The 27,770-nt window shown below is 42.9% G+C and overlaps 1 protein-coding gene across 1 annotated transcript in view; it reads right to left on the reverse strand.

Moving 5' to 3' along the window:
- The window catches only part of CCDC93 (coiled-coil domain containing 93), a gene marked incomplete in the record, with an annotated part of 1,282,969 nt that overhangs the window by 772,341 nt on the left and 482,858 nt on the right, over positions 1 to 27,770 (reverse strand). Inside the window, 1 exon segment of the mRNA XM_044074979.1 lies at positions 3,918 to 4,004. Coding sequence (XP_043930914.1) covers positions 3,918 to 4,004 — 87 coding nt within the window.

The following is a 27,770-nucleotide window of genomic DNA, read 5'->3' on the forward strand; positions in this document are numbered from 1 at the left end:
AATTCCTTTTCTACTATATGTTGAAATTTTTTTAACTGGGGGTGAAATAAGTGGGGGGGTTATATGTACTTTTTCTTTTAAACTGACTGTTTACATTTATAGCTTTCTCATCCTTATGGAATATATATTGTACATTTTTCTTTCTAGTAAACAATTTGAGGTCCAATATAATCCTGTTAATATCACTCTTGTTACTGGGCACATATTTTAAACCTTTCATATATAAACTAAAATATATTTTATTTAAAATAATGTTACTGTAGTTATAATTTTGATAAAAAATATACACGTCTATCTTTCGCAATTATTTTGTCATACATAGTGTTTTTGTCTGTTGACTGATATCCTCCCTGGGGTTCTCTATCTCTGATTCCTCCCTTGATTGTAATTGTGTGAGTAATAACTTACTGACTGATTTCTGATTCGCTCTGACCTCCTTAAAGGGGGGTATTCTGAAGGGTCATTCAGTCTAAACATCTTCACTATGACCTCTGCTGGTATTCAATCTTTCTGCTGGTCTATCCTTTATATCTTCCAATCTATTCCCCCTCCCTTGTACAAAGTAGGACATTGGTTTAGGGTAACTTCTATCGACTTTGTACTCATCCACAGCGCTGGCAAATTTCGTACTTTTCCTTCCAAGTAATTAAGTTTACTATCTATTTTGGTTTTAATTTCAAAGTTTTTACATCTTTCTTCTTCTAAAGAGTGTAATAAATCATTAGTAATCTTTTGATTAACTTTATTTGTTCATAAAAATTTTCCATATCCCTTAATTATAGCCTCCTTAATAATAGCAAACCCACATTTATCAAAAACATTAAGTAACTCCATATGAAAAGCAGAACCTTCTTTTACATTATTAGGACATCTATACACCCTTAAAACCTTTTGGTACCATTTTAGCCTGTAAACACTCTTTCAAATACCAATTACGACACTGTAAAGACTTGTACTTAAAACATCAACTCATACAATACATTAATGTTTTCTTGATAAGTTCCAGCTTCACCAATCTCATTCATTTGTTTATTGAGAGAATATTTGTTGTTGTGTAGCCAATTCGACCATTCTCTTTCAGTAATATCATCAATAAGCACATTAATGTTATGGTCCTGGTTTAATGTTATACCAGAATCGTTCATTTTATATTTGGTGTTACTATTACTACTCCCCTTTTTTCCTTGGCAAACATTTATCTTTAGATCTCGCTCATTCTTTTACATAATTAGGCTGATTACTAACTGAAGTGTTCTCCTCCGGTGAACGAAACACTCTGGGTAGCGTTTAGTGTGCATTTTGTGTGTACTGCGGTTATACATTAAAATTTTTGGATGGGTGTGAAGCTTACATTTCCATGGTCTTTTTACAGCACTTCCAACTGTGTTGATCTTGTAGGTTTAAATGGCAGAGGCTGTCATCTCTGTGTTAAGCAAGTCAACATTATCTTGAGACAATGTTATAAAGGGGAACCATGTGTGTGTGTGCTGTATTTATCTTAACCCTTTTGGCTCAGGTCATGGCTGAAAAGAGGTGACCTCATCTTTCCTTGGAATGTAAATAGTGCTATCCTCAATAGTAAAAGACACACGACAAACTTCTTGTTTGCTGGCCATGTTATGTTTGCAGACAGGCTACTTCTCAATAAACCACTTTCTAATCAGTTACAGAAGGTATGAGGCATTCTGCCAGAGGTAGGTACTCAACCCCATAAAAATCAAAGAGTAAGGGTGGATAATTAAGTCACATCTGCAGCCTATTTTGCTTAAATTGATGTGTTGCTCATTAGGCCAAAGTGAGCAAGAATGTGCTCTGAGGTGATGAGCTATACAGACAGTACATCCCCATTAATCTGAATGAATGGGGAGAAACATGTAAATGTTTATGTAACTGAGTGTTTGGATAAAAAAACTGTCACTAGCATCTAGCATACTTGATAACATAGGTTATACAATCGCAGTTTAGCATAAACTCTATCCATCTGAACCATTCCATTTACTGACAAAACAATTTACAGTTTTAAACCCATTTCTCTACTTGCTGATCATGTTTTTAGTTGAGATATATGTGGCAAAACAGTGGACTCTCCACCAGTTTAAAAGTAAATTCTGTTGATGCTTGGCCAAACTTCAGTTTATCAAATCTAATTTAACAAACACAGCTAAAAGAAAAGAACAGATTTTTTCAGATCATTTTAACGGTCTATTCCCTTTGTATATGTTCTATCCCATTTAAAAAAAAATGGGAATCAGCTTTTTATATGGTAATAAAATTGCAGATTAACTGATGCAACCTCATTTCCATTTTCTGTGATATCTATTTAGTTTTAGTTTTTCAGAACTTTCAAAATCAGCTGTTTGCGTATCAGCATCTTAGATCTTGGTTTCCAGCAGTACTGTCTAGCTTTCTTGAATATACTCAGTCCTGCTATTTAAAATAGAGCATATGAATCATAACACCAGCCACCCAAGATCTTTAAATACCAAACAAGCATGGAACAGGCACTTATCACTAGACTGGCTTATCACTGCTGCGTAAATTAACAGTTGACTTACTTAGTTCATCAGATTGCAGTATGATAAACACAGAAAGCAGCAAGTTTTGTTTTCCTTCCCCCAATGAAATAAAGCTCTCATCTCTGCAAGCACTGCAGGCATCAGCAGAGACATCAACACCCTTTTCCCACTTTACAGAGGGGTCAGGGTATCACATCGATAGTGACCATCACCTAGAGCCAATATTCACACTGGTAGGATGCATAAGAACGTATTTTTTATTCAAGACACATGTGGCAATAAAGTAGATGTTGCACTGTAACAGTGTACTATATAGTATAACTTTGGGTACAAGACATTACTGCAATTCACGTGAACAGGAGATCTGTATATATAACGTTATGTTTGTATGTTTACTGTGTGAATAATGATTTTTCTATCTGTTGTGGATATTTAAATACTCCTTTAGTACTCTGAGATACATTGACCTCTCCCAAAGCAGTTAGTAAACAGATGCAGACAGTAATGCCCAAACTAATGTACTCCTCAACATAACCTGTAGAAACTTCCAAACATTCTTGCTCCTAATGAACACCCATGATACATAGGGACACATTTGGGTTAGATTGCACAGCTAGACATATGAAGGCCCTGGTGATCATTATCTTAGTACAAACCTACGAACTTGTGAATTAACTTGAGTATGTAGCCTAATAAATAAATAAAATAAATGTTTTCTGTATACCAGTGCACTCTGAAAACATTAAAACACATGAAATAAAACATTTAAATATAAATATCTCATACACCTAGAAAACAAATGACCTGCATGATAAAAAAATGCATTGAGAGACAGATGGTCTCACCAGACATGTGGTCTGTTTTCATAGGAAATGTATGACAATATTTATAGATCAGAAGAGCTTTAACCAGCACCCCAAGGAAAATCATTTACCCTTCTTCTGTTAAATGCCTAGGGATCATTAACATCTACATAAACTACCACCATCTCAGGCAAAAAGGACCTTGGTTTAACTTCTCATCCAAATGATGGTACACCAGAAGGGCAGTTCACCAGCCTCAGAGAGTGTAATGTGAACAATGGAGGAAGAATCCAAGCATCTAGTGCATATACAGAACCCACAGATTTTTCATTTTCCCAATAAGAGATGAGAGTAGCACCTTTTGAAGGGCAAACAGTCAAAGTACCACTTTAAAATGCTCACGTGGGACACATCAGTCAGAACAGACAAAAAAATAATAAAGCAGGCTGACTGTACCTGCATTACGTATAAGGTATTGTACCTGACCACTTTAAGCACCAACTAGTAGGTAACACAAAGCAGGATAGACAATGTCCATGCTTAGTGGTCTATTAGTCCTCAAAGATTTTAAAGACAAGTCTAAACATCATATGCTTACCTTTTCAGCATATTCTGATGCAATTTGTTTGATCTCTTCAGATTGAAGTCCAACTATGTGACCAACTGTACTTGCAGTCAACTGCCCCTAAAAATCAATACAAAAGTGTAAGTAAACAGCTAAGCAAGCCTTTAACTGGGGTAGAACCATCAATCTCCATTCCACTGTCAGGCTCAACCCAGAAGGAAAATAAAACAAAATCAAGATAGATAAAGAAATGAAGAGATATATAAATCAAGCAGATACAAACACAAAGTACTAACTCAGATAAAAATATGGCTACAATGAGCTCTGTACTGAGTATCAATCTCATTAAATTTGCTAAAATAATGCCATCTAAACACAAATAAGTGTAATTATGGAATCAAGCGTTACGGTGATTTCAAAAGCTATAAAATGCTATTCTAGTTTAACTGGGTTATCTGTGACCTCCTGAAATGTATCATCAGTTGATTAGAACTGTTTTCTAAACAAACCCAAATAATGTACAAATACAAATTACAAATAAAGTGCTGCATATTCAGAGACCAATAAATTAAGATTGTATTAGGATTATAGGATACTGACAAAAGCACTTTGCAAAGTACTAATGATTTGATAAGCTATAACAGACTGTGAAAAAAAATCTCCATCATGTAAAATGCAGGAAATCATGGTTTACAGTCCTAATAAATCTTTATACTGTATGGCTGGTTTTACAACTGTGTGGTCCAAATCACTGTTAAATATTTTACTAAAAAATGTATTTTATACAACAAAGTACCCACTATACACCATATGGTCTAATTTAATCCATCCAATGTTTATGAGCTGCATTTGACACTCACAGCTATAGCAAGGGCAGATACCCCAGGCACAGGCTCAATCATTGACTTCAAAGATGTGTAATCCATCCACTCCCAGAAGTGCAAGCATTCTCGATGCACTTAAGCAACTGTGGCTACTTATGTGGTTAAATGGCAACCACTGTGTAAAGACAGCAAAGAGTTATTACGTAGCAGCTCTTTAGTATGTTCCTTCACTGACTTCTGAAAGCCAACATGAAAAAGCGGCAATTTGATTTATACAATATAGGAAGGAATTATGTACATTTACATGTACATAATAGTAGCACCTTACTAATTGTATGACTGAAAGGGTCATCACATGCTAGCCAAAGTCTGTGAAGTGAAAGCAGTTTGTAAATTGGGATTGAGGGGGCACCTCACCTGAGTAGCTATTGCTCTGCTGACTTCTGCAGTGCCACCCTAACCCACAGAGTCACAGAATTAAATAAGCAAGTAGGGAACAAAGTAGATTACCAAACCTTTCTTCTTTACAAACACAAACTTACATGCACAATTTAAAGTCACCACTTGATCTACCACATATCTATAGGATGTAGGAGGAAACTGGAGTACCTGAAAAAAGAAAACCAAAAGAAGACATGTAGACGCCACAAAGAAGGCACGTCAGCAGAGCAGTGAAATGGGGAACCTTTTGCTGTGAGGTGACAATACCACTCGCTGCATGATCATGTCACTCCAAACAGCAAAGATCTGTTATTTGAAACAGAAAACATTACTACTTTGCAGTTACGAGGCTAAACTCTTGGAAAGAAAACTCATTCAAGTTGACTAGGAAAAGAGAAACACAATGTTATATAGACAAAAAATATTTATTACATTTTTCCATTCACCTGCTCCTAATGAAAGCAGTCTCCTCTGACAGTTTCCTCCTGTTATTTACAATTTTTGGAAATAAACACTTCTGGTATCTAATCTTTCCAAAACATCTGTTGCCCACAGTGGAATATAAACATACGCAATTACATGCAGTAAGACAAGGACAAAGAGCAGACTAAGGTATACTGCGGTAAACAGCAAACCTCTGACAGACAGTACTACCACAGCCCAACAGCAAAATTTAATTAAACCTTGTTCACAATAAAGTCTGCAGGTACCACACTTGTCCAACTGTTCTGGCACTGACACTGTCACCACCCGCTTAGTCTTCAGTCTTAACAGAAGGTTTTACAAAGGCCCTATTATTTGACATCAGGATCTGTAGATGGTATCTTTGTAGAAACAAGAGATACTCCATAGCCATTTACAAACTCAAACAGAAAATTATTTTTCTGGAAAACCTCATACCTTTTAAGGTAGTCACACCCAGGGTTTCCTTGTGGAAAGATCATGTTCAAAGGCACAAAATAGAATGCTGCATCAGCGTTCTGTTTCACAATTATGTGAATAGTCAGTAGTGTACAGTGAGTGGTGCACATACATCAATAATTTTATGTTAAAAATGAGTCTTTTCTAAACACTCTGCAGCCTGGTTCACATTCACGCCCTTCCAGGCTCACTGCTGTGAGGAGCATAAAGTGTTGATGTTGCCCGAGGCAGAAGAATTCCGATCTCAGCTTCTGCAATACGCATCAACCAAATGTAAATGCAAGGCCCTCGTATGAACACTATGACAACAGTAGGATTTAACTTATAATCACCTTATTCATTAAATATTACTTGTGTCGGGGTGCTCATTTTACATCTTAGACACTAAGTGGTTTAGTTCTTTTATTTTTTTTATTCTGCTAACCATTATCATTGTTGGCTTACTTCCGACTGCAGATAGCCAAATAATTGTATCATTAAACTGCTGGGCATGATGATGTCACTGGCAGACTACGTGGGAGTCCTGTATAGCATACAGACTAAAATACTGTTCTTTTTTCACATTTTGATTAAGTACTTTTTTATTTTCTTAAAAAAATATATCAAAAGTTCAGAGCAGGTACTATCCAACGAGCCTGATAACTTTGGCTTTGTCAAGTCAGAAAAGCACACACTAAGGCTTGCTCTTGCTCTCACAAGCATTAGGTGGAATACGGTTTAAATACCCCTCAATGCACTATTTCATCCAAAACGTGGAAATCCCCAACTGAATAATCAGTGACAGATGACATGCAATCTTGTGACAACAGTTGATAGCTATCCTACTCCCCAAAACAGATAGACTTAACTTAAGAAATTTATGCTACATGTGACTATAGCATAACTCTGCAGACTACTTAACATCTAAAAGGGATGCCAGTGGCCTTAAATGCCCTGACTCTTCAGAACTATCGACTTGTAGGCTAAGGGTCAGTGCCTCTCCCCTCCTTAAGAACAAGATTAAGAGAAAATACAGCTCACTGATGTAGGTGATCAGAAATAAGAATCCTGAAGAAGTGCACCTCCTTCTAAAAGTCATTCAATTGACCTCAAAGTCCTATTTTCAAAACAACTTAGGTGAGGATAGGTTCTGTAAAAAGTATACCTTTTGTATGTTAAAAGTGTGGTGTGGCTGCTGTAAGGCAACTGACCAAGTACACTTGTGCAAGAATAGATGTACTAGTGATTACTGTTGCAGTACATCTGACATATGGGTTGTCACCCAATGACATCCAGCTAGGGTACCAAAGCTTTAACTTCACTAGGTCATACGCCTAACATATGACCTCAGCTTGTATGCATTTGGGTATACAGACAGAGATGTACAACTGTGGATCCTCAGACTATGTCCAAGCCAGCAGCCTAAAGACTACTGATACAGCAGACTGGTCAGCAAGGAGGGGTGTAGCAAGAATAGGTAAGAATCCCCCTTCATTTCCATGTAACAGAGCAGAGGTTAAAGCAAAGGGGAAGAGGAATATGAAGATGGAAGTGAGGTAGAGAATAGGAGATGGGGAGTGGAATGGAATACAGCAAAAGTGACCAGTGGGGACATTACTATGTCCTGACTGAAATCATTGTTGCAGTATTCCTGACATATGGGTGATTGCTAGAGACGGAGGAGGAAAGAAGGGTGGTTGACTACACAGTAGGAGAGTTGTCCAGCAGTCTGAACAGAACTGACAGAGCAAAGGCTGCCCTGGATCTGGCAAAAGCATCAATTTTGCAGTGTTTGGTAAAGGTGTGAAATGGGGACCAAGCAGCAACCTCCGAGATACACCTGAACTCTACTACTTTATGAAATATCTCTGAGGAAGCCACTGCTCTTGTGGGATGTCCTTTGGTCTTACCATAGAGTGAGTAGCGGAAAGAAACAGCCTTAGGAATACAAGCTGTAATCCTTTGGTTGTAGACTGGCTGACCCATCTTAGCCTAGTATGAACCTATGAACCTATGAGCCCTATCTGCCCTGGGGCAATTATAAGCCTAGCCCAATTCTGTATGGCTTACGCCATAAGTGACTTAGCCCGATTCTGTATGGCTTATGCCATAACTGACCAGCTGTTTGCATCATAAATGATGCAAACAGCTGGTCAGTCTTTCTGAAGGATTTAGTTTTATCCAGATAAAATCTGAGTTGCCTGTGATTGTCCACAGAATGCAAGATCCTTTCCTCATGTTTTGTGGATTGTGAAAAAAGTGGGAAGATGAATAGTCTAATTGAGGGACAACTGATTCACTACCTTACACACGAAGGATGGTTTAGCCTTAAGAGTTACACTGCCCTTGTGAAAAATAAGAAAAGGGGGTATGGTCATTAGACCTTGCATCTCATCAACTCTCCTAGCAGAGGTGACAGCCAACAGAAAGATAGTTTTCCAAGCACAGAATTTTATAGGTGCAGTAGATGCTTGTTCAAAAAGAGGCAGTGTAAACTTTTCTAGCATAATATTAAGATCCCAAGGGAGAGAGATGGGTTTCATTGGTGGGTTAAGATGCAAGACTTCCCTGAGATAAAAACTTGACCTCTGCCCTAGCAATAATAACAGGAAGGCTAAGAGGGAGGCAGGGCTTCACAGTTGACGTGCTAGCTTTTACAGAAGAGAAGGCCAAACTCGATCAAAGTAGTTCACAGAGATATTGCATTACAACAGGAACTTGTGATGAGTGGGTCTGGAGTAGGCTTACAGCACCAACAGAAAATCCTTTTCCATTTAGCTGTGTAAAATCTCTAGTAGTGAGTCTCCTGGCCTCTTGTAGGAATTAAACAACCTCTTCAGAGAGGAGGTATCTTTGAGGAATTAAAATCCTATCATCTACAGATTCAAGTTGAGAGATGGAAGAGCATGGTGGAGCAGCAATCCTTTTTGCTGAGTTATTAGGTCCGATTGAAGAGGAATTCTACTATAATTTCCCTTTTTCAGGTTCAATAACAGGGAAAACCAAAGTTGTTTCAGCCAAAATTGTGCTAGTAAAAGGAGTTTGGGTATTTCCTTTTGTGCCTTGAGAAAAGTTTTTGGAAGAAGAGGCAGACAAAGAAAAGCAAAGAACTTCTCTGTTCGCTAGAAGGAAAAGGCATCTGTCATCCAGGCTGTGCAACAAGGATCCCTGGTGCAGTACTGGGGGAGTTGATGGTTGGTTGGTGATGCAACAAATTCTGAGGAGTGTCTCACTGAAAGGTGATCATCTGGAAAACATCTCTGTTCAAAGTCCATTTGTGGAAGTCCTCCTGGGAGTGGCTTGGGTAGTCTACCAGCACAATGTTTTAAATAGGGAGGTATGTGGCTGTGAGTGTAATGCTCACTTGGGTTTCCAAGTTCCATGCCTCCTGTACTAACCTGCACAGCTGGTAAGACTTGGTGCCTCACATTTTAAGTACCACATGACTGTGGTGCTGTGTACACTAGGAGTGGACTGGACTTCCAGAGGTGGGTGAAGCTCTAAAGAGCTTGTAGAAGGGCCTGCATTTCCTTCAGGAACTAACATTGCCATTTCTCCTGTACACAGTGCAATCCTGCCCATGCACTCCCAACATGTCTCGTATGAGGCATCTGTGAGAACCTGTTAAACAGGAGGAGGTGTGTGAATGGCATTCCTGGGTTGCAGATGACCTATCCCCTTCCACCAAAGTAGCTCTTTTTTTGAGAAAAGGGAGAAGGGGAATTAGGGTGCCCAAGGGGTGATAGTGCTTGGACATCAAAGATTTCATGTACCACCAGATTTTCCTCATGTGAAGTCTGGCCAGGAGAAGCACAGGGATGGTGGCTGCCATGAATTTCCCATGTCCTTGGAATTTCCCTTGCTGAGCAATGGGTTACAGAGGAGAGATTCTGGAAAAAATGGACCGACTGAACTTTCTCCTCCATTTTCTGTGTGTATAGTTTACAGCGCAGGAAAAACAATTCCAGTCTAGGGACCATGTGGGATTTTTTCTGTTTATAGAGAATCCCAGAACTGAAGTTGGAGGGTGAAGTGTAGATGCTGAAGAATTTCTGGAGAGACAGCCTGGAACAGTAAGTCATCCAGGTAGGGGAGAATCTGGATTCCTCAGAGTGTGACAGAAGGCTACTACTGGATTAAGACACTTTGTGAACACTTTTGTGGTTGTGGACAGACCAAAAGGCAGAAAAGTAAACTAAAAATGTGAGGAGACAGAGAAAAATATGAGGAATTCCCCTCGAGGAGGATGAATGGGTATGTGTATGTAGATGTCCTTCAGATTTATTGACAATAAGAATGTCTGGGAGAAAAAAAAAAAGCCTGTAAGATGGCTGTGCTGGATTGTATAAACTCTGATATACCAAGCTGATACAAGTATACTTTTTTGCACTTGTTCTGTTTTAGTGACAGTTAACAAAACTGTACTGCATTTTTTTATTTGCTCCATTGAATTTGGCTGGCCCCTGTCTGCATTTTAAGGTGTAAGCTACTGGTTAATGCCTCTTTTTGTTTATCTGTCTGCCTAAGGGTCTAGCTTGTCTTTTATATTACTGCTATAAAGAGCTACATTTTTGCTTTTATATTACTGCCATAAAGAGTTACATTTCCTTGAAAGTGTGCTCATTTGCAGAGCTGATTAGCGGGTTTTGGTGGATTGTATAACCTCTGGATATACCAAAGCTGATATAAGTATACTTATTTTTGCTCTTGTTCAGTTTCACTGATAGTTACCAAGACTGCACTGCATTTTATTATTTGCTTCATTGAATTTGGCTTGTCTCTTTCTGCATTTTGTTTGTTTTTCCTACCCTCCCACACAAGTGTTTTTGTATTCTTAAACTTGATGGCTTTGGAATTGTCTGCCCCTGCTGTAAATTTAATTTTGGACACTGCATCCAGTCCAATCTCATTTGCTCACTCACATGAGTACAGTGAGATCATTTGGGAAGGACTATCCCTTGCTTCTTTGATTTTGGACACTCCTACACAGTCCAATCTCATCAGCTTAGTCCACTGTGTACAGAGATAACATTTGATAAGGTCAAACCCCCTTAGTTTCTTAACCTTGAATGATCTTCTGTTTCCTCCCTCTCCACTAAACACATTATACACTTTACTCAGTTGCTTTTACTGTAATTGTGTTCTTCCTAGTTTATTAACTTATTTTGCTTTGCTGTGTGCTGTTAAGTGTTCAAATGTTTTATTCTGCTGCATTTATTACTGCTTGTTATTACCCTGATTAAATATATCTGTTATTTGAAGTATCTTAGTTTTGGTTTTAGCACTTGGGCTACAGGCCAGTTACTTTATATTTAAGAAGTTTTTTTGTGGTCTACACTCTTGTGTACAAACCCTTATCAAAACCCTCTCTCCATAAGTTCACCCAAGTATTCAGAACACTATGTCTGGACAATTCCCAACAGTTTCTCCTGCCAGCCTGGTCGACATTGGTATACTGAGACAGTGTAGCAAAGTAAAGTTGTGTACACTTACCATAAATGTAGATGTTGAGTGTATTCACTGCTGCAGTCATCACATTAGGGTTATCCTGCCAGTGGTAGCCCTCAGTCAGCCCAAATACCAGAGGCTTAGTATTTCTGCGTTGGTTGCTGTTGCTCCAGGATTGATGTCAGGTCGTCAGTGGTATAAAATCAGGCAGCCGACACCATTACATCAGTTTTTCTTGCCCTGTCAGGAGCCCCCAAATAAGGAGCTAGGTTATGGTGGAAGAATACCACCAGTAGAAAGTAAATGCCAAAAATTCCCTGTAAGGAGAGAGGAAGAGAAAGAGAGAGAGACAAGGGGGATGTAGGGAGAAAAACCAAGATTGCAACAGTGAATAAACTCGAACATCTAGATTTACGTGTACACAACTGTACTATGTTCTTCGTGTTTCACTGTTGCAGTCATCATATTTTGCAGTCATCAATTTTGGGTTGATTCCCAAAGCTGAAGAAAAGGGTGGAGGCAGTCAGGAAGACTGGGGGCTGGCTAAAATGCCCTGCAAGACTGCGGTGACAAAGCCTGCCTTGGATTTGGAGAAGATAAGCAGGTGATAATGCTTGGTGAAGGTAAGAACAGATGCCCATGTTGCAGCCTCCCGGATGTCCCTGGTGGGGACCCCTCTGAGAAAAGCTGGAGGTGGAGGTTGCCCTGGTGGAATGTGTCCTGACTCCCTTTGGGGGTGGTTTCCCCTGCTGTTTGTAGCAGAATTGGATGCAGTGTGCTATCCATTTGGAGACTGTTTGTTTGGATATGGCCTTGCTCTCTGCCCCTGCTGCGAAGCTGACAAACAATTAATCAGTTTTTCTAAAAGATTTAGTCCTGTCTAGATAGAATCTGAGCTGTCTGTGCACATCTAGAGAGTGCAGAATCTTTTCCCCCTTGTTTTGTGGGTTAGGGAAAAAGGTGGGCAAATGATGGATTGGTTGAGAGCCATACTGGACACCACTTTAGACATGAAGGATGGGTTAGTCCTGAGGGAGACCCTGTCAGCATGGAAAATGATGAAGGGCTCTACAGCCATGAGTGCTTCTAGCTCTGATACTCTTCTAGCTGAAGTGATGGCCAGGAGCAAGGCTGTCTTCCAAGACAAGAATTTTAACTCTGTTGAAGCTGCAGGTTCAAAGGGGGGGGGGGGGTAAGGTGAGCTTTTCCAACACAAAGTTAAGGTCCCAAGCTGGGGTAGGAGCTCTTCTGGGTGGCCTTAAGTCATTAGCCCCTCTTAGGAACTGTTCGATGAGAGGGTGTGAGAAGAGAGGTGGCTCTGTGCTGTAATGAGCAGAGATGGCAGAGGCATGAATGTTAATGGAAGAGAAGGATAGACTCCTGTGTAGTAGGTCTGCTAGGTAATCCAGGATGAGAGGTAGGGTGGGCTGTGCTGTTCCGCCTCCCTTAGCCTGGAGCCAAGTCCAAAACCTTTTCCACTTGTCAGCATAGGATTTTCTAGTGCTGGGGCATCTGGCCTCACGTATAACATCTAGTACTTGCTTGCTTAGGCTGGCAGCTTGAGGAGAGGTCAGGGGATAAGCAAGGCTGCCAGGTTGAGGGTCTGCAATTGGGGATGCATGAATTCTCCATTCCTCTGGGTCAGGATTTTTGGTATCTGAGGAAAGTGCCATGGTGGCAGGGGTGACAGGCTGCGCAGCAGTGGGTACCAGTGCTGGTGTGGCCAGACTGGGGCAATCAGGATTGCCCTTGGTTTTTCCTCCCTTATTTTAAGCAGCACCCTTGAATGAGTTGTAGAGGGTGAAATGCATAGACCGAGAGGTTTACCCACTGGAAGGATAGAGCATCCACTTTCCACACCTCGCTGTGAGGTTCCCTGGTGCAGAATTTGTTGAGCTGATGATTGGAGTGGGAGGCAAAAAGGTCAACCTTCGGGGTGTTCCATTTTTGGCTTACAAGGGTGAAGGTTCTGTGGTCTAGCTGCCACTCATGTGGGTCTAGCAGGTTTCTGTTTAAGTTGCCTGCCAGATAGTTTAGGGAGCCTGGCAGGAATTGTGCTAGCAGGTATAGTTGCATGGCTAAGGCTGTGTGCCAAAGGGTCATGGCGAGCCTGCAGAGGGGATAAGAGTGAGTCCCTCCCTCCTTGTTGATATACCACATTACTGTGGTGTTGTCTGTTTTGATCAGTAGAGGCCCCGGGGAGAGTAGGGGTCTGAAAACTGTCAGGGTGTGCTGAACAGCTAGCATCTCTTTTTGGTTGATGTGCAGATGTATTTGATTTGGGCTCCAATGGCCCTGAATGCACCTGCCATCCAGGTGTGCACCCCAGGCACAATCTGATGCATCTGTGGTGATGGTCTGGGCGGCATGGGGTTGTGAGAAAAGAAGTCCCTTGTTGTGGCTGCATGCTGCTGCCCACCAAAGAAAATCTTTCCTTAGACAAGGTATCATTGGAATAAGTTTCCAGGTCTTGAAAGTGTTGACACCAAAGGCTTTGTAGCTACCATTGTAGTTTCCTCATATACAGTCTGGCATATGGAATGAGTAGAATGCAGGAGGCCATTAACCCTACAGCTTGCAGGATTTTCCTTGCGGATAACTGCTTTCTGATGGCTAGTTGAGAGAAGTAGCCTGTCAGATAGGCTTGTTTTTCTGGTGTAAGGAATGCCATCTGGGATGCTGTGTCCAGGCTTGCTCCCAGGAATACAATTTTTTGTGTGGGGACTAGTTTTGATTTGATTTTACAAAGGTCAGGTGCTGTAACAAACTGTCTGCCTGAATCAGGCAATTGTCTAAGTAGGGGTAAATCTGAATATTTCTTTGTCTGCAAAAAGCAATGGCTGGAGCCCGGCATTTTGTGAAAACTCTGGGAGCAGTGGATAGGCCAAAGGGAAGTGCAGAGAACTAAAAGTGCATAGATCCTGCCCTGAAACGTAGATATTTCCTACAAGATTCCCTGACTGGGATGTGTAGATAGGCCTCTTTTAGGTCTAGGGTGGCCAACCAAGTATCCTTGGAAAGCATAGGAAGAAGCTGCTGGATGGTAAGCATTTTATTTTATTGTATTATTTTACATTTGTTGACTGGGATAGTCCAACTGGATACATGTCCATTTTCAGTGGAGGCCTGGGGAGAAAAGCTCCGTCAGCAATTTAGATTATAAAATACAGTAACTAGAATAGTTTACATATCTAAGCAAGCAGTTAAGTTTAAGATACGATATTTACAGAGGTTACATTCATAGGCAAACTATAGAATGTTCCATGGTTAAAGAAAATCCTGAGAGCAGGTCAACTTTAAGCAACACATGTCAGCTACAAATACTGTTATTACCTCATACAGTAAGTTACAGATGCAATATATACAGTGGTTACATACCTAAACACATTTAGAGTTAAACAAAGTAAAGGTCAGGATAGTATTACAGGTAAGCTAAAAAGTTGCTGTTTTTGTCTCATTGTCAAGGAGAGTTAGTCTGGTTTGCTACATTGACATAGCCAGTTTAGTGTCAGATGTTGTTTGATAGTCTTGAATTGACTCAGGGGAGTCAAGCAAAGTAATTTTGGATGGGAGACAGTTCCAGGATCTGCCTATAGAGTTAGAGAAGAGAGAGTCACTGACGGAGTTTTTAGTTTTGATAGTCTGTTCTAGTAATTTATTAGAGGATCGAAGAGGTCGAAGATTGTGATACGGGGTGACAATATTTTTTAGAGGAGTGTTATCTGGATTGTAAAGGATTTTATGGGCAGTAATCATGAGGTTGTACTGGATCAAGCTGGGTAATTCTAGCCATCCAAGCTGGTTTAGGTGAGTACAATGATGAGTCCTATAAGCCAGTGGCAAATCTGGCAATATGGTTATAGCAGATAGAGAGTTTGTTAAGGACAGATTTGTTTATTTCGGAGAGTATCAGGAATGCATACAGAAGAGTTGAAAGTAGGTGAGAGTGAGCTATGGCACATCTAGCAGGAGGGGTTAAGAAGGCTTTTATCCTGTAAGGTGAGCCTAGTTTTTTATTGATGGTCTTAATGGATTGATTAACATGCAAGTTGAATTTAAGATTAGTATCAATGATAACACCTAACAGTTTTGTAGAGGAGTCTGGGGAGATTATTGTGCCATTGTTGGATTTAATGGTAAAAGTGAATTCAGGAGACCTGTTTGTTGGGGAGAAAAGCAACCATTTGTTTTTTTTTTTGGGATTTAGGATTAGACAACGACCAGATAGCCAGTTTAGAATTGTGTTAAAGGTGGTTTGTGTAGCTGACCACAGTTCGTTTGGAGATGTGGCCGAGCAAATCAGGGTAGAGTCATCAGTGTATTGGACATAGCTGACTTTAGGGATAGCAGAATAGAGGTCATTAATGAAGATGGAGAATAGAAGGGGCCCTAGTATGGATCCTGGGGTACACTTAGTGGGTTGGGTAGGAGTTTAGAAAGTTTTTTTTATCAAAGGACAGCCTGCTGTCTATCATTCAGATAAGATTGGAACCACTGAATGAATGTTGTATCTAGGCAGAAAGTTTTCAGGGTATGGATTAGTAATTGATGATCCACCATATCAAATGCCTTGGAGAGATCAGAGAAGATGGCAGAGGATATGTTATTGTCATTGCGATTATGGTTTATGGTATTGGAGAAGGCTAGAAGGGCTGAAGTAGTGCTGTGGTGAGGTCAGCCATGCTGGGAATCTGCTATGAAGTTATTCTGAGTTAGGTGATGCAAAAATTGTAGAAAAATGTATCCAGAGACAAATGATGCAAGTGGAGATAGTACTGCTATTGGCCTATAATTGGATAACTCAGCAGAGCTACCTCCTTTGTGAAGTGGGATTACATAGGATATTTTCCAAATAGAATTTGAATTTTGGTATCACCAGAAAGGTGTTTAGAATGGATAGATCTAGGACTGGGTGCCAGGAAGAGTCTGAAATAGAAACATTGGCCTATCTGGTCTGCAGGAACATGCTGTATTGCCCTCACGGAGAGCAGAGAAAGGATTTGCTTTTTGGCCTCTGCCCACTGGTTTGGAGGGAGATCTGGGTACCCTTTTGGGGTTGGCAGAGTGTGGAAATAAAATCTGTATCCCTGGGACACTATGTTGAGGACCCATCGGTCGTTCGTAATAGAGGTCCAGTTGCTTACATGGAAGGAGAGTTTTCCTCCTAGAGGTACAAGCAGGTGGGCAGAGGTAAGGGGTGGAGGTGTAAAGTCATTGTGAGTTCTTACCATAAGGGGGTGGCTTGGCACTCCCTGTTTTTGAAGAGGAGGAACTCCATTGCTTAGATCTCTGCATTCCCCTGGGGCTGCTGTCTGGGGGTGTCTGCTTCCCCTGGGTCTGGGCTGAGCTGGCCTGGAGTGGGCAGGAAAGGACCAGTGCTTGGAAGGGCAATGCTTACTGAACCACGGAGGCTGGACCTGTAAAAAGTCTGTCTGCATAGATTTAGCTTTTTCTTCCATCTTTTTTAAGACCTCTTCTGCCTTAGTGCCAAACAAACCGTCTTTGTTCAATGGTGTGTCCAATAATTTTGATTTGACATGGTCTGTTCCTTAAGCCAAGCATGCCTTCTAAGGACAGAACCAGTGACTGCTGCCCTGCAAGGTGCTTCTAGGGTGCCAAAGCCACATTGCAAGGTGTGCTTATTAACTTGACTTGCAGAATGCATAAGCTCTTGTAATTCTTTATTTTCTGCACAAGCAGGAAAGGAAGATATTTTTTGTTTGAGGAGCTCCATGGTATGCTGCTGAAATTTCAGCATGTGGAACTGACAATTTAATGCTCTGATAGCAAGAGTAGCAGAGGTGTATACTTTTTTACCCCATCTGTCTAAAGCTCGGAGCTCGGGAATCCATGTCAGAGGGAGTGGGATTCTTAGCTGAGGTTGCTTTAATTCCTTTAGGTCCTTGAGAGATGACCTCTGGGTCAGCAGTAGGACTTTTTAAAAAGGAATTTGTGAGAATCAGGGACTCTGTAGTGCCTGTCAGGTTTCCTAGGAGCAGGAGGAAGGGTGTCAGGAATCAAACTGGATTCCATAAAAACATTATCCACATCCACGACAGGAGGAATGGCCAAAGGTCTGTGCTGTGGTAAATCTAAGAATTCCCCAAGTCTCTTTTTTGACTGTGGATAGTCTTGACATTCCCATTGGAAATGCTCCCTTAAAGTATGAAGGGTTTCACCAAATGAAAAATCCTCGGGTGGAGAGGCAGAAGGGATTGATTCCTCTGCATGAGAATCCTCATACGCAGATAGGGGTTGCATGTCTTCATATTCATAAGCATCAGTCATCGGACTCCTGTTCAGATAAAACTACTGGGGACAAGTCTCTCTTTCTTTTGGAAGGGGTAGTCTGGCTTCCCCATTAAGCATAATAAGGTCTTCCACCATTTTAAGCATTTGAGACTGAGGCAAGGAAACAGGTGCCTGAGCTTGGGTTGTCAGTTTTTTGGGTGTAGTTCATATCCTGGACCTTAGAAACTCGGCAGTTTTAGAAAGAAGTGAAGATGTGAAAGAAGTTGTCGGTTTGTGTCGAGTATCGTTAGAGCAAAGTACTTCCTTGGAAGCCGGAGCCTGCTCAGCGGCTTCAGACCTATCCAAGGTAGAGACATCTGCAGGATCCTTAGTCGAAGAAGAGTCTCGCGGCATACCGGACTCCAAAAGGGTCTCGGTAGCGGCCTGCGAATCCACAGAAGCGGGCATCAGGGGCTGCGAAAGCGCCTCACTGAGGACCAGAGAACGGACGGCTAGCTTAACGGAAGCGTTGTCGGTAGTTATGGACCTGTGCGGTCTGTCTCTGTCTTTATCCTTATGTTTTTTCAGAAGATTAGTAGTCGGATGGCTTACCAAAGCCATATCGGAACTCGAGGACTGAGAACGAAAATATCTAGCTACAATAAGGGCCCGACGATGTATAGTTCTGGCGTTGAATAAAGCACAAACGTGACAGCGAGGGATGTCATGGTCGGGGCCTAAACAGGTTGGTGTGGTATTTGCTTTCCACAGGCAAAACAATTGTTAACTTTTTCTGGCACCAGTTAGAGCAAGAGAAAAGGATCCACAACAGGGTACTTAGCTTTAGAAGACTTCAACTATAATTTGGAAACGAAAACTCAGGTAGTGGCCTACCAGCACTCGTGCAAACTGCTTCTGCTTCGGGCTCCTCTGCAAGAAAGACTGGTGTAATGGTGTCGGCTGCCTGATTTTATACCACTGATGACCTGATGTACAGTCCTGGAGAGACAGCAACCGATGCAGAAACACTAAGCCTCTGGTATTCGGGCCGACTGAGGGCTAACCCTGGCAAGATAACCCTAATGTGATGACTGCAACAAAGAAACATGAAGAACATCTGCCTCATGTTCACTGACAGCCCTCTTCTGCTAGCACAATTCTTCTACTTGCGAGAAATGCATCTACATCATTAACCTGGAATCCATGCTCTCTCATGCCACAGTTACTACTCCTGACAAAGAGGAGATTGCCAGCACAAACACCACATTACTCACATCACATAGCCAAGCACAACACACACCCACCTATGTAGAGGACCTCAGTAAAAACTTACCTAAACAGCAGAGACCTCCAAAACACGAAAACACACCACACACAAAGTACAGTTGTGTACACTTACCATAAATGTAGATGTTCGAGTGTATTCACTGTTGCAGTCATCACACTTGGGTTATCTGGCTGTAGGTAGCCCTCAGTCGGCCCGAATACCAGAGACTTGGTATTTCTGCGTCGGATGCTGTCACTCCAGGACTGACGTCAGGTCGTCAGGGGTATAAAAACAGGCAGCCGAAGCCATAACATCAGTTTTTCTTGCCCCAAATGTCAGGAGCCCCACAAATAGGAAGCTAGATTATGGTGGGGAAAACACCACCAGTAAAAAGTAAATACCAATACCAATACCCCAGAAGGGATTAGTAATAGCCATAGATAGGCGAGAGAGAAAACCAGGGGGCTGGAGGGAAACCAAGACTGCAACAATGAATATACTTGAATATCTACATTTATGGCATGTGTACACAATTGTACTATGTTCTTCGTGTTTCAATGTTGCAGTCATCACACTTGGGTGGATTCCCAAAGCTGAAGGGTGGAGGCAGTCAAGAAGAGTTAGGGCTGGCTAGTATGCCTTGCAAGACTGCTGTTGCAAATCCTGCCTTAGATTTGGAAAAGATAGGCAGGTGGTAATGCTTGGTGAAGGCGTGTACAGAACTCTAGGTAGCAGACTCCAGGATGTTCCTGGTAGGGACTCCCCTGAGAAATGCTGTAGAGGTAGATGTTGCCCTATTGGAATGTGCTCTGAACCCCCTGAGGGGTTAGTTTCTCATGGTGCTTGTAGCAGAAATGGATGCAGTCTGCTATCCATTTGGAAACAGTTAGTTTTGAAATGGCTTTGCCCTCTGCCCCTGTTGCAAAGCTGACTAGTAGCTGGTCAGATTTTCTGAAGGGCTTAGTTCTATTCAAGGTAAAATCTGAGCTGTCTGTACACGTCCAAGGAGTGCAGGATCCTTTCCCCTTTATTTTGAGGATTAGGGAAGGAGATTGGCAAATGGATGGATTGACTGAGAGTCACACTGGACACCATTTTAGGCATAAAGGAAGGGTCAGTCCTGAGGGAATTCCTGTTAGCATGGAAAATAATGAAGGGTTCCACAGCCATCAGTGCTTGTAGCTCAGACACTCTTCTAACTGAAGTGATGGCTAGAAGCAAGGCTGTTTTCCAAGAGAGGAATTTTAACTCTGCTGATGCAGCAGGTTCAAAGGGGGGAGGGGGGGGCATGAGTTTTTCCAGTACAAAGTTAAGGTCCTAAGCAGAGGTGGGTGCTCTCCTTGGTGGCCTTAAGTTGTTTGCCCCTCTCGGGAACTGTTTGATAAGAGGGTGCGAAGAGAGAGATGGCTCAATGTTGTAATGAGCAGAAATGGCTGAGGCATGTATCTTAATGGAGGAGGAGGATAGGCCTTTGTGGAGTAGATCTGCTAATTAATCCAGGATAAGAGGCAGAGAGGGCAGTGTTGTGCCCTCTCCTTTAGAATGAATCCATGAGCAGAAGCTTTTCCACTTATCAGCATAGGATTTTCTTGTACTGGGTTTTCTGACTTCAAGAATAATGTCCAGCACCGTTTTTTTTAAAGTCGCTGGGGGACAATTCAAGGAATAAGCCAGGCTGCAAGATTTAGGGTTTGCAGTTGTGGATGCAGAATATGTCCCTCCTGCTGAGAGAGAAGGGTTGGATTCTGGTGTAGGTGCCAGGGTGGCACCGATGTCAGGCTGCGCAGGAGTGGGTACCAGTGCTGGCATGGCCAGTCCGGGGCAATCAGAATTGTCCTTGGTCTGTCCTGTTTTATCTTGAGTAATACTCTTGAAAGAAGGGGCAGAGGGGGAAAGGCATAGACTGAGAGATTTACCCACTGAAAAGATAGGGCATCCACTTTCCAGGCCCTGCTGTGAGGATTCCTGGTGCAGAATTTGCTGAGCTGATGGTTGTAGGGGGAAGCAAAGAGATCCACCTCTGGGGTCCCCCATTTCTGGATCAGAAGGTTGAAGGTGCTGTGCTCTAATTGCCACTCATGTGGGTCTAGGAGATTTCTGCTTAAGTCGTCTGCCAGTAAGTTTTGTTTGCCTGGCAGGAATTGAGCTTGCAGATGGACTTGAATGTCCAAGGCCATGTTCCACAGGGCCATGGCTAGCCTGCAGAGTGAGTAGGAATGGGTTCCCCCCTGCTTGTTGATGTACCACATAACTGTGGTGTTGTCTGTTTTTATTAGCCGTTGTCCTGGAAAGATTAGGGATCTAAAAGCTGTCAAGGCATTCTGTACAGCTAGCATCTCTTTTTGGTTGATATGCAGATGAATTTGACTTGGGCTCCAGTGGCCCTGAATACATATTCCGTCCATGTGTGCCCCCCAGGCACAGTCTGATGCATCTGTGGTTAGGGTCTGTGCGGCTTGGGGTTGAGTAAATGGCAGTCCCTTGTTGTGGTTGCATGCTTCTGCCCACCAGAAGAACTCTGTCCTTAGACAGGGTATGATAGGAATGACTGTTTGCAGGTCCTGAGAATGTTGGCACCAAAGACTAAGTACCACTGGAGTTTCCTCATATGCAGTCTTGTATATGAAATTAGCAGTATACATGAGGCCATGAACCCTAGGGCTTGCAGTATTTTTTTTGCAGATAGCTGGGTTCTGGTGGCCATTTATTTGAAGTAGTCTGTCAGATAGACTTGTTTTTCTGAGATGAGGAATGCAATCTGGGAAGTTGTGTCCAAGCTTGCTCCCAGGAATACAATCTTTTGACTGGGTACCAGTTTTGATTTCTTTTCGTTGATGGTGTACCCCAAGGAAGTGAGAAGGTTTTTCACAAATGCCAGGTGCTGGAGCAGCAATTCCTGACTGTCCACCTTAATCAGGCAGTCATCCAAGTACGGATAAATTTGGATATTTCTCTGCCTGCAGTATGCAATGGCTGGAGCCAGGCATTTTGTGAATACTCTGTGCGCAGTAGATAAGCCAAAGGGAAGTGCAGAGAACTGATAATGCACAGACGCTGCCCTGAAACGTAGATACTTCCTGCACGATTCCCTTATGGGGATAAGCAGATAGGCTTCTTTTAAGTCTAGGGTGACTAACCAGGCATCCTTGGCTAGCATAGGAAGAAGCTGTTGCAGGGTAAGCATTTTGAATTTTGGTACCACCAGGAAGGTGTCGAGAATGGAAAGATCCAGGATTGGGTGCCAAGAGCCCTCTTTCCTGGGTACCAGGAAGAGTCTGGAGTAGAATCCTTGACCCCTCTTGTTCTACTGGAACCGGCTGAATAGCTCTGATATTGAGCAGGGAAAGTACTTGGTTTTGAGCCTCTGCCCACTGGTTTGGAGGAAGGTCTGGAAACCTGCTTGGGGTTGGCAGTGAATGGAAATAAACTTTGTACCATGGGATACAATGTTGAGGACCCACCGGTCCTGAGTGATGGACATCCAGTTTTTTGCATGAAAGGCACGTTTTCCTCCTAAGGACACAAGCAATTAGGCAGGGCTGGGGAGTGGAGTAAAGAAGTCATTGTGAGCTTTTTCTGTAAGGAGGTGGATTACCACTCCCTGCTTTAGGGGTATGGGCACTCCATTGCTTAGATCTCTCCATACCCTGAGACTGAAGTCTGGGTGGTCTGTTTCCCCTGGGTCTGGTTTAAGAAGCCCTGGTGGGGGCTGGAAAGGACTAGTGTTTGGAAGGGCAATGCCTACTGAATCTAGGGGGTTGCACTTGTAAGAATTCTTTAACAGTCTGCATAGACTTAGCTTTTTCTTCCATCTTTTTAAGAACCTCTTCTGCTTTGGTGCCAAACAAGCAGTCCTTATTCAAAGGAGCGCCTAGTAACTTTGATTTGACATGGTCTGGCAAGGTCTGCTCCTTCAGCCAAGCATGTCTTCTCAGTACAGAGCCAGTGACAGCTGCCCAGCAAGATCCTTCTAGGGCGTCAAAGCCACACTGCAAAGTATGCTTGCTGACTTGGCTTGCAGAGTGCATAAGCTCCTGCAATTCTTTATTTTCCGCACAGTCTGAAAAGGTTGCCACTTTTTGTTTAATAAGTTCTATAATATGTTGCTGGCAACGGACAATTCAATGCCTTAATAGTAAGAGTTGCAGAGGTATATACTTTCCTACCCCATCTGTCCAAAGCTCTGGAATCCCTGTCCGAACGGGTGAGATTCTTGGCTGTAGTAACCTTGATACCTTTAGGCCCCTGGGAAATGATCTCTGGGTCAGCAGTAGGATTCTTGAAAGAAATTTGTGAGTGTCAGGTACTCTGTAGTACCTGTCTGGTTTCCTAAGGGCAGGAGGTAAAGTGTCAGGAGTAAGACTGGATTCCATAAAAACATGATCCACAACATCCAGGACAAGGGGTATTAAGGGCCTGTGTTGAGGCAGCTCTAGAAATTATCTGAGTCTCTTTTTGGACTGAGGATAGTCTTGGCATTCCCAATGGAAATGCTCTCGTAAGGTATGCAAGGTTTCACCAAAAGAGAAATCCTCTGGAGGGGAGGCAGAGGGAATGGATTCCTCTACATCTGAGTCCTCATGAGCAGATAAGGGTATGTCTTCATAATCAGAGATTTCAGAGTCATCGGACTCCTGGTCTGTAGAAGCTGAAAGGGACTGGACTCTGTCTCCTAGCAGGGGAAGGCAGACTTCCCCTAATCAGCATAATAAGTTCTTCAGCCATTCTAAGCATTTGTTTTTGTGGCATGGGAGCAGGTGCATGTGCTTTGGTCGTCAGTTTTCTAGGCGTAGTCCATACTCTGGGCCTAAGAAACTCGGTAGTTTTGGTTAAAAAAAATTGTCGGTTTGAGTCGAACATCGATTGAGTGAATAACTGCCCCAAAAGCCGGTGCCTGCTCAGCAGCTCTGGACCCATCCAAGGTAGAGGCATCTGCAGGTTCCATAGTCGATGAAGAGTCTCGCAGCATATTGGACTCTGAATGGGTCTCAGTAGAGGCCTGCGAATCCATTGTAGCGGGCATCAGGGGCTGCGAAAGTGCCTCACTGAGTACTGGCGGACTGGCGACTAGCTTAACGGAAGCGTCGTCAGCAGTTTTGGACCTATGCGGTCTGTCACTGTCTTTATTGTTACTTTTTTTCGGAATATCTGTAGTCGGATGGCTTACCGAAGCCATTTCAGAATACAGAGATAGAGAGTGAAAGAATTCAGCGTTAAATAAGGCACAAAGCCAACAGCGAGGGACGTCGTGGTCTGTACCTAAACAGGTTCATAGGTTCATACTAGGCTATCTGCCCTAGGGCATTTATAAGCCTAGCCAGAGTGTGTTTGGCTTTCGCCACCCATTTTAAATTAATTTTGCTATGCCCTTTTTCGAGGTTAGTATACTGTGCCTCTGTCTAACAGTGACACAGAAGTGATACCCGGGGTAAACCTACGATCTCCCATCCACTCATCAAGATTCCTCTTGAAGAGAGTCAATGAGGGACTCTGCCTAACCTGGACTGGGATTTTATTCCAGAGTGAAGGGAACCTCTGGGTTATGAATCTGTCCCTCCAGCATGTCCTATTTATTTCAGTGCTGAGGTTCAAGTCTCTCGAGCGCGTAGCTTGATGGCATTTGGATTTTCTGAGGTGCAGCATGTCCATTAATTCCGGGTTGGACATGGCTTTATATGTCAGGCACAGATTGCCTCTGAGCAGGCGGTATGCCACTGAGTAGAGCTGGGGTTTCTTTAACCGGGCAGCATATGGCATCTGTTTGAGCCATTTGATCCTCTTGGTGAGGTATTTTTGGGATCTTTCCAGTTGCTGCAGGTGTCTGGTAAGGTACATCCCAAAAGGGGCATTGTACTCAATTATGGGCCTGATGAGGGATGAGTAAAGAGGCACGATGACCTCCCCTGATCTAGATGTGAATCCCTTCATGATTAGGTGGGCTATATAAAATGTTTTTCTAACCACTTTGGCCACGTGGTTGTCAAATGAGAGACTGCTATCAACTTGGGTCCCCAGGTCCCTAATTACTTCTTCTGTACTTAATGGATTACCACCTATGTGGTAATTTGTGGGCACTTTGTTTTTGCCAAAGGGGATGACTATACACTTTTTGGCGTTTAGCTTGAGGCCATGGCTCTGGCACCAGTTGTCTGCTGTGTTTTTTGCGTTGGAGAGGGCGGCTCTTACCTGAGCATCTGAGATGTCAGGGGGGCAGCACTCTGCTGGGATATATATTTGCCCTTTTGGTGTGTGGGGGGGGGGGAGTTTGCGCTGAACCTGTCAGCTAGGATGTTGGCAATGTCTGTGGGTTCGATGTATTTTTTTGTCATTTTGGACTAATTCTGAGCATATCTGGGAATTCCCACCCAGGTTCCTAACATAACAGGATTCTTGAAAGAAATTTGTGAGTGTCAGGTACTCTGTAGGTGACGCAGTAAGAATGAAAATCTCTGTGAGGTATTTGCTTTCTACAGGCAAGACAATTGTTAACTTTTTCTGACATCGGTTAGAGCAAAGCAAAAGGATCCCCAACAGGGTACTTAGCTTTTGAAGACTTCAGGATTATTAAAATCGTAAACGAAAATTCAGGTAGCACCCCAGCGGCACTTGCTAACTGCTTCTGCTTCAGGCTCCTCGGAAAGAAAGACTAATGTAATGGCGTTGGCTGCTTGTTTTTATACCCCTGACGACCCGACGTCAGTCCTGGAGCGCGACAGCATCCGCCACAGAAATACTAAGTCTCTGGTATTCGGGCCAACTGGGGGCTACCTGCAGGCAGATAACCCAAGTGTGATGACTGCAGCAGTGAAACACGAAGAACATCACCAAACACATCACACACAGCAGACAACACACCAGTGTCACACAAACACAGCACATAAGGCATAACAATGAACAAAAACAGCCCATAAGGCATAATAATAAACCAAACATACTAGTCATTGGAGACTCACTTGTGAGACACACTGATGTCTCCCTCAGCAGGCTCGAGAAGGAGAAGATCACGGTCAGTTGTCTGTCAGGTGCCAGAATCCACCACATTACGCACACACTTAAGTCTCTTCACAACATGTACAAGTATGAATCTGACATTGTCCATGTTGGTGTGAATGACTTGAGACGTACCTCCCTGGACTATATGAAGAGAGGCATGGTTGAGCTCTCACAGTGTGTGTCCCAGGCAGGTATGACCCTAGACCTAAGCAACATCCTACCTTTACCAAGAACGATACCACAATACCAACAAAAAAATATGTGACTAACAAGTGACTTAGTTTCTGGAGTCATTCCAAGGCAATCCAGTATCTGTCTGCCTGGGATGACATGGTTGATAGGCCTCGATGCGTTGCCAAAGATGGCCTCCACCTGTCACCCATGGGATTCCGGATTCTGGCCAAGGCTCTTCCTCCCCCATTGTGCCTTTTTTAGGCAATGTGCCACAGACAAACCTTCCAACATAAAAGATCTGTCAAAAAGCATATTAAAGGTAATGCTGCTTAAAGCTAGGAGCCGTAACCTGAAAATTCACTCACTGGAGGCTGTCCTAGCACTGGAAGACACCGTGTGTGCGTATAGTCACGGAAACTTGGTTTTGGGCTGCAGAGAGCACCCCCGCTATACCTCATTCCACACATTCCGACCCCAAAATGAGGTCGGGAAGACTAAGGGTGGTGAAGTCTTTATCCTCATTAAGGATAAGCACACCTCCAGACTGGTTTGCCAGCATGACGCACTGGAATTACTCCAGGTACAATTGACAGTTGGCAAGACACCCATCCAAGTTACAGCCAGCTATAGACCCCCCTCCACTCCTCCTACCTGGACGTACTTGACTCGATCAAGGTACCCCCTAACACCCTGATCCTTGTGACTTCAACTACCCCACCATAGACTGGGTGAACTATTCCTGCACTAATGCACTCACCCAATGATTCCTTGACTTCAATTCTAATGCACTAGACCAGCTCGTCTCATTCCCCACAAGGGGAAATAATATTCTGGACTTTGTTCTCACCAAAACAGGTGACCACTGCACCACTTCCACAGTATGTTCTTCCTTGGTGAAATCAGGTCTGTCTCATTCAAAGTTTCTATCCCACCCAACCCCCTCCCCCTCCCAGCCGTAACCAGGCTAAAGAACTTGTCAAAAGCTGGCTACAACCTCCTAAGAGAGGGCATCAGTAGCTTCACACCACCTCCCACTCAGAGGATGTAGACAACTATGCTGAACAGTATGCTAGTACAGTATACAAGCACCTGTATAAATGCATGGGTCCAGCCATATCCACCAGAGCTAAAACTTGCTCCTCAAGGAAACACAGCCCTGTCTGGCAGACATCCTCTATCAACAGGCTTTACAACAAAAGGAAGAAACTGTTCTCCAAGGGAAAAAAGGAACAAATTCCAAATTGGAAAAAAGTACAGTTTTGTACCTACCATAAATGTAGATGTTCGAGTGTTCACCCTGCTGCAGTCATTACACTTGGGTTATCCTGTCGTCAGGCTGTCCCGCAGTCGGCCGGATTTCCAAAGTCTTGGTCCGACGTCGGTTGCTGTCGCCTCATCCCTGACGTCAGTGCACCAGGGGTACATATATTGCAACCTACGCCATTTTCTTCAGTTTTTCTTGCCCCAGATGTCAGGTGCCCCCAAAAAGGTGATCCAAATTAGTACCAAAAAGGTGTGAACACTGTACAAACACAAAAACCCTTCAGCTATAAGGAAATACATCAGAAAGGCATAGCAAAGATTTAGCCAGTAGATCAGAGGGGTTGG

This window comes from Protopterus annectens, chromosome 6.part0 (genome assembly GCF_019279795.1).
Source record: "Protopterus annectens isolate FY-2018-M chromosome 6.part0, PAN1.0, whole genome shotgun sequence".
In the NCBI taxonomy this organism is placed as follows: domain Eukaryota; kingdom Metazoa; phylum Chordata; order Ceratodontiformes; family Protopteridae; genus Protopterus; species Protopterus annectens.